General features: G+C 32.9%; 1 protein-coding gene across 2 annotated transcripts in view; it reads right to left on the bottom strand.

Moving 5' to 3' along the window:
- Nucleotides 1-5,675: 5,675 nt before the first annotated feature.
- Nucleotides 5,676-8,421, bottom strand: part of LOC106469162 (acetylcholinesterase-like) — a 112,980-nt gene continuing 110,234 nt past the window's right edge. For both annotated transcript variants that reach the window (XM_022397587.1, XM_022397588.1), the window contains exon 5: nucleotides 5,676-8,277. In XM_022397587.1, the coding sequence (XP_022253295.1) occupies nucleotides 8,129-8,277 (149 nt within the window). In that variant the 3' untranslated portion in view covers nucleotides 5,676-8,128. The remainder of the gene's footprint in view (nucleotides 8,278-8,421) is intronic.

Below are 8,421 nucleotides of genomic sequence, written 5' to 3'. Positions count from 1 at the left end.
TGTGAACACAAATTAGTTAGCATAAATCAGTTAAATGACGAAAAATTAGGTATATATTTACTTGTGACCACTCAGTGTACATACTAACCTAAACATACCCCTATACAAAACCCCAATATATACCAACATACCTCAAAAATTAAATACCCCTACCTGACATATTCCCAGAACTAACATACCAAAACTTTAGATATTCCCATAAAACTAACATACCACAAAGCTAACATACTCCCAAAGTAATATACTATCAAAAACCATACTCCCCTAAACATACCAATAACCCCAAAGTATCATACTGAAAAACTGATCATAACTTTACATACTCCCAAAAATAACATGTGCGTAAAATAAAACACTCCAAAACTGACCAAAACTGTACATACTTCTAAAACTAACATACCCCAAATCGACCATAACTTTATATATTCCCAAGACTAAAATGCTATTTTTAGTGTCTGTTGGTATGTTTAGGAGATTATGTTAGATTTGAAAATAAGTTAGATTTGTGGTATGTTAGTTTTGCGAGTATGTTACCTTTAGGGGAGTATTATAGTTTTGGGAATATGTTACCTTTAGGAGAGTGTTATAGTTTTGGGGTATGTTTAAGGGAGTATGTTAGTTATGGGATGTGTTTATTTTGGGAGTACGGGAAGTCAGCAACCATCACTACCAACTCCCAACTCTTGGCTACTCTTTTAGCAACTTAAAGTAGGATTGACTGTTACGTTATAACGACCCCACGTCCGGAGTGCAAACGACAAAAGGGCGATTGCTATCGAGTGCCGTGGTGATGCATTCCTGCCATCTAGTGAGTAGATAATAAACTAATTAAATTCAAATTCGGATGTTAAAAAGGATATAAGATTCTTCTACTATACTTTACATACTACCGAAACCAACATACCCAAAAACTAACAATAACTTTAAATACTCCCAAAACTAACTAATATTCCGATAACCAATATATCTCAAAAGTAACCATAACTTTACATTCTCCCAAAAAACGACACACCACATAACATACCCCGAAACTAATTTACCACAAAACTTTACAAACTCTCAAAACTAATTCGCCCAAAAACTTTGCATACTCCGAAAAATAGCATATCTCAAAACTGACCACAACTTTACATACTCACAAAACCAACATACCATAAAACTGACCTTAACTTTACATACTACCAAAACTAACATACTTCCAAAACATTACATACTACCAAATTTAACATACACCTAAAACTAACATACCAAAACTGAACATAAATTTACATACTTCCAAAAATAACAGACCCCAAAGCTGACCATAACTTTACATACTACGCAAAATATACCCCAAAATGATCATAATTTTACATACTCACAAAACTAACATACCTCACAACCGACCACAACTTTACATACTGCCAAACTAACATACCCCCAAAACTGACCATAACATTACATTCTCCCGAAACTAACATACCAAAACTGACCATAATTTTACTTACTCCAAAAATTAACATACCAAAATAAGCCATAATTTAACATACTCCTTAAACTGATCATAATTTTATATAGTTCCACAACTTTACATGCTTCAAAACTAGCATACCCCAAAATTAACAAAGCAAAACTAACCGTAACTTTGCATACTTTTAAAACTAACATACAGAAACTAACAATGACTTTAAATACTCCCAAAACTTTACATAGTTTCTAGTCTTTCACTGCTATATTACGGAGGGATAGCGCAGATAGCACTCGTGTAGCTTTGCGCGAAATTCAACACAAACCAAACTTATCTATTCTATTCGACAATATTGGAGCATCTGAGCTATTTGTGGATAGAGGAAATATTTAGAAGTGTGCCATCAAATTAGTTTTATCCATATAATATATGAGACGCAAAGACAAAGTTTGTTATCGTATATTACGAAACATTCTTCTTATAACAATCTTCTATTTAATCGTTTTGACCGACGATAAAGAGTAACAACCTATTGTTACTGATAGTTTGCTTGTTTGTAATTAAGCGCAAAGCTACACAATGGATTAGATGTGCTCTCCCCAACACGAGTATCGAAACCCGGATTCTAGCGTTGTAAGTCCGCAGACATACCGCTGTGCCACTGGGCGGCTGTTACTAATAGAATATTTAAATGTAAAAGAACATTTTTGCCACAGTTATTATTATTTTTATATCAAGAACTGACTATAAGTTTATAACTTTGAATTGTTTCCTTTTAGGAGACGGCTTCGTTAAAAAGACAGATTACATAAAACATAATCGTTACTTATGTAATCTGGATAATTTACGATTATTAAAGTGATTAATTATATCATACTCAAACATATATTTGCGTGTGTCCTATGTTAATCACTCATAGATCAGTGTTATAAAACTGTTCTTGTTGAGTTTGTAGTCTATTCACTGACTAGGTTATAGTCATTAGTGTCACGCAAGCCATTTGGTCACAACTCACGATCAACTGGTTGTACACTGTCACACGTTTGGTGCAGGTGGAAACAGATATCCTAAATACATCATACTGATGTCCAAGGTGGTTCCAAACTTTCCTTGCTTAGGTTCTCATTTCTGTGTAGACGTATTTGCCTTAAAAGTATACGTGTTCAACTTCTATAGATGATCTACTCTTGGAGTTATTGTTGGTTCATTGAGAACTTGATCATTTTCCATTAGTTTCAGTCTTCATGGTTTTGGCAGTAAAGACAGCGACACTGTTGTCCCGATTTCATTGAGGATTAATGTGTCAATTTTTATTTATGACCATTTTTGTCTGATCGGTCTTGGAGGTTTGTAAGCTGTTGTCAGTTCCTGGAGCAGTCTTCCTGGCAACTACCCATTGTCTGGCAAAACCTGATGCCAAGGTACCAAGAGAAGCTTTTTAAATATCAAAATATCTGTGACGTTATACGTCATGTTTTACTTGCGTGGTGAGTCTCAAATCTGGTGGTATTCATGATGATTAACGGCTACTTGGTGTAACCTCAATCTTAGGTTCAAAAATTCCCTTCTAAAGAATAAGAGCAATTATCCAGTGAATTTCTGCCACATTACATGTTCATGTGATTTTAGAAATAGTTCTATCTTTAGCTATACGATATGACTTTTTAATACAAATTTTTAGGTTTTTGTTAACCTATGGTTTAGCCAATTAATTGTAGGAAGATGCTAATCGCATCAGGCCACCAACAGCTAGCTCAGTGATCTGTTTTGATTTTCTTGACCATAGAATAAATTAACCTAAGCCACAACTGATTGTTTACCACGTGATATATTTTGTTCATTTTTTTTCTGTAAAAATTAAAAGGTTTAAAATTTGTTTGCCGCAAGCGAACACATACATTTTGATTGGCTTCATAGTCCAGTATAGGTTTTGTGAATTAATATTTTATTTTTTATTTATGTAGGATATTTCTAAAACAAAAACAATGGACTAACAACATTGTATGAAATCTCCAGTTTCTTTTCATAGTGACTATAACTATTTTGATTGACAGCCGTCTAAATTACAAAAAAAAAACTATCTTGAGCAGTTACTGCCATCTAGTAACTTTTTTTTATATGATTGTTCTCCTTAATAACAAATACACAAAAGACGTGTTTGGACTATGGAACCACGGTCTTCCTTCTTTAATCCAATTTTTAGACTTTCTGCATTCCATAGACCCCAACATCCAATTCACCCTCAATCATTCGAATGACAAGAGAAACATAGGTTTTCTTTACGTTACTTTAAGAATCGACAATGATAATAATATACAATCTAACTTGTTTCACAAACCAATTAGAAAACCTCTCTTCTTTAACTTCAACTCCTAGCATCCCAAAGAAAGGTGCAATTATTGGAGAATTAAACAGAATCGATCACAACTGTAGTGAAATAAACAATAAAAGCTCCAAACTAAAATCACTTCTTCTGAGCAACGAATATCCACCTTTTTACATCGAACAAATTTTCAAGGACTATGACGCGCAAAAATCAGCATCGTACTTCCAACATGAGAAAACACAGATAAACAAGGAGAAAAAACCCGATTTTCTAAAGATAACACAAAAAAGGTTATTTCTATAATACCTCTAATTCACGAAACAATCTCCAAGAAAATAAATACTATAATCAGGAAATCTGAACTGCCGATTGAAGTTATAGAACGGCCAGGTCCAACCATAAAAAGCCAACTTTCCAAATCTCAGTACACTCCCCTACAATGTAATATAGCCAACTGTTTTACAAAAACGCGTTACAATCTAAATTTTACGACAACGGAAGTCACGTGACCCTGGTAACACGTCATGAGATTCTCGAAGGATCTTGAATTTTCCTGGAGACTCTAGTCTGTTCCAGGCGCACTCTTTTTTAGTATATAAGCCCGGCAAATAAAGCAGAATGAGATAGATAGAGAGATTGAAGATAGAGGTAATCGAGTCAAGCGAGCAGTAGGCACCGTTAGTAAAATGTGTGGATCGCTGTGAATTATAGCGTGTGTTTATAAAAGTAGTTTAAGTTTAAAGTGACTGTGGAAATTAAGTGTATTACAAAGTTTGTAACGAGAAAGAATAAACTAGTTTTAACTAAGAAAGGACTTGTATCGCTGAAGTTTCTAGGAAAGAATTTTTACGGGAAATTATCAAACAAGCAGATACGTAACATAAAGATGAGTGTCTTGACTCCATTGTTGTTTACCAGCTTAAATGTAACATCTGCCTTCATATGTACATCGGAGAAACCGGAAGAACCCTACATATAAGAATAGTAGAACATGTTGACGTTCTTTATAAACAACATCAAAGAAGCGAGTTGCAGATCATCTTTTATCTAATCATGGACAAGTAACACCTGACTTGAAACCACCATTCTCCTTACAAATCCTCACGAAAGCCACCAAGTACACTGACAGAAAATTCAAAAAAGCTCTTCTCATCTACAAATGAATAGAGACAAGGGATGGCGTCTTTAATTCTAATTAGTTTATTTTATTTTTTTAGCCTATCTTTTTGTTATTTCACTCTATTACCTTGATATAACTTTTGTTTACTACAGGTAGCAGTCAATTATTTCAACAGTACTTTTCTTTCAACAATAAGCTTTACTACTTAATATGTCAAAAGCACGCTGTATACTTGCACGTTATAGATTCGAATAGAGTTTATTATTTAAACCATTTGAAGGTTTGTACTGTCAGTTTCAGTGAACGCTCCTGAAGAAGCCGTAAAGCGAAACGTTGAGTGTCTAATTAAATATAAATAACATTTTGGTGTTATAAGATCGTTTATTTTTAGTATTAAACAGATAAATAATTCATGTATTTTAAGAAACTTGTTTTACTTTTGAAAATAAATAAAATAATCTTAAAATTATGTAACCTACAGTTAGTTTTGCTGTAATCACTTGGCGTGAGATGCATAACAATAAAGGCTGAAGATCAAGTGTTATTTAAAGTGAACAAAGAGAATTAAGCAAACCATGAATATGTATTAGAGAAGATAAAACACAAACTTATGTAGATAGCCTATAAGCTCAAAATCAAAGGACTTATTATGTTCAAATTTTTAGATCAGTTTGAGTTATTTTGAGATTCCTTACTTTTGGGTCTTCTGTGTATGTAAACTAATGTTATGCTGTACGACAAGCTGATTTGGAGACACTCTAAGAAAGAATACAAGTGAAAACTTAACTTAACTGTTTTTATTTTCCTTATTTTCCCAATAACCGTACAATACATTCCTCTATAATTATTCAACAAGAATAAACACTTTATATGGAATTTGCGACACTTAGATTTTTAAAGACAAACACTAATCACATAGATGGAGCCACTTTACTCTGGTATAAGACTACTACAATGGTAAAAGTTAAAATTCAAATCACTTCTGTTACTTCTAAATATGCGTTCTTTGTTCAATATCTAGATCTACAACTTAATCTACTAGACTGCTAACTAGAGATGGAAGGTTATGCTCAACCACTGCTTTATTTGTATAATTAATCAGGAGTTTATCATAACTTGACTCTGTATTTATCACCATCAACGAATACCGTGCATAGATGGATTTTGAAACATTCACGAAACAATTGGAACATATACGTACATTTACAAATCTGTACTGACTGTAAACAACGCGTACAGCAATATTACTTGAGATCAACGGAGACACAGTACACGGAACCACTTTTTATATAGATATATAATGAGTATCTAAAACACATGTACCAGAGGGTTTTGTGACGTAAATATCTGGAGCTTCATTTTCTGAGAGCCAAACTAATACTACACAAAACAGTAAAAGCAACAATTGAGGTATCTATGGCATTAATAGTATAATATGATATAGTGTTGAAGACAGCTTCACAACTCCAACACAGTAATACACATCTCAAACTGAATATAACGTTAAATAAACAAAATAAAGTAGAAATGAAATCAATAATATAAAATCAATGCGCTTTATACCTTTCTCTAAATTAACTCCTAAACTATTTCAAACATCATATTAAATGCAAATACATTATACGGTTTAGTACATATTTGTTAGGTTTTTCTGTTAGCTCTATTCTGTTAAGTTCATTTAAGTATTCATATTAAACACACTGAATTCTGTTTCTACTCAACAAATTGGAATTATAAAATATCATTATAATATTTTAAGTAGAGTATTAAGATTACGTCAGTGATAACAATCTTGAGGTTACCTCCTGTGTTCATGGTCAAATATCTTTTATATACTGTTGTTTTTATTTCAAAAATGAACTCATTAGACGACCTCTTGTTTAGGAAGAATTGATCTTATGTTTTGATGCTTCAACAACATATTCAAATGGAATATTATTCAGATACAAAGCTGAAAAATTTAGAAGTACATGCAGCACAATGAAACGTGTAAGATAATAAATGGAATGTACCGTTGGTTCAAAGGCTTTTAATTATCTTGTAAGATTCGTTTACTGAATTTAGGACATTACTAATGAAGCGAAATATTTACTGAAGTTTTATCCAAATAGGATGAGTGCTTTCCGTTTTCTACAAGGAGTAAAATGATAGATACACGTGTCCTTTTAACACATGGAAACTCTGATGATTCAAATGTGAATCTAACATAGTGATCTTACTGAATTAGTCATGATGACACTACTTTCTATACTTGTCTTTATGCCAAAAAAGTTCCATCCGCTAAGAAATAACAGATAAATAACTGTGCTTATGTTCTCATTTGCAGAAGTTAAAAACGTTAAACTAAAACAAAAAGTATGATAATATGAAAAAAAAAGTCAAATAAAGCTCTAACTACGTATTAAATCACAATCAAAGCAACTTTCAATATACGCTACTAGTCACGAATATTTTACTCTAATAGCTACGTGACGTCATTACCTGTAATCTTGTATCAAAAGACAAGATCCTGAATACACATTTAATAATGACCCGTACTAAATTTTGGAACAGGATGGCACATTTACAGATATTGCAAAGTAGTCAATATGCTTTCTAGTGTGAGAAATTCGAAAATATGTGCATTTACTAATAAACGTTTAAACAATGTAAGAGTAGTCAATATAACGGCTGTTTCTTCAACTATTATCTACATTACTTATCAACAATCTGCAACAGGTACTTCAATAGTAGCTCACGTCAGTTTGTGGCGCATCTAGAACTTTTCTTCTAGTTTATCCAAAACTGGGCCGGAGTTTTTGGTTTACCAAAATTTCAACATCTTTACATAATTTTACGTTCAGGCCACATGCGTCTTAATTAGTTATTATGCGACTTTCTGATGCTGTTCGCCAGTACAACATTTTCAGAGAGTATATTTATAAAACATGCTTGTTTGTGTATGCATATATGTATATATATATGAAGTGTATTGACTAAATACTGCGGTAATAAGTGTAAAATACGAAATCATATTTTAAGTATTCTCGTTTCAGTGCATGCAGGCTTGGATTTTATAACGCACTATTACAGAACAAAGAAAAATGTGCTGAATTATTGCTCTGTGGAAATATCTGGCTCCATGTGTAAAATCTCACAACGTTATTGTATACACAAACATATTATTATTATCATCCAGAACCACCTTAGTGATAATCAGCTAGTAGAGTTGGGAGAACTAGGAAGAAATGATAGTTTATATATTGTTGATTACGGACATGCTCCTTTCTTGAATAAAAGCTACGACAAAAAGCCAGATAACAGCCACTTGAAGTGCAGATGCAGAAATTTTCCACGAGATGGCAGAACTGCTGCTACATTCCCTGATGGGATTCACGTGAGGTGCTGTAAAACAAACAAAACATTAGTGAGAACATTTGACATTTCAACTTTAGAACTGTAAATGATTTTCTTTTCATTGTTTGTTTGGAATTTCGCGCAAAGCTACACGAGGGCTATCTGCGCTAGTCGTCCCTAATTTAGCAGTGT

The sequence above is a fragment of the Limulus polyphemus genome, unplaced genomic scaffold, assembly GCF_000517525.1.
Source record: "Limulus polyphemus unplaced genomic scaffold, Limulus_polyphemus-2.1.2 Scaffold3331, whole genome shotgun sequence".
Classification (NCBI taxonomy): domain Eukaryota; kingdom Metazoa; phylum Arthropoda; class Merostomata; order Xiphosura; family Limulidae; genus Limulus; species Limulus polyphemus.
The sequence above is the reverse complement of the archived record's forward strand: the minus strand, read 5'-3'. Positions and strand labels throughout refer to the sequence as shown.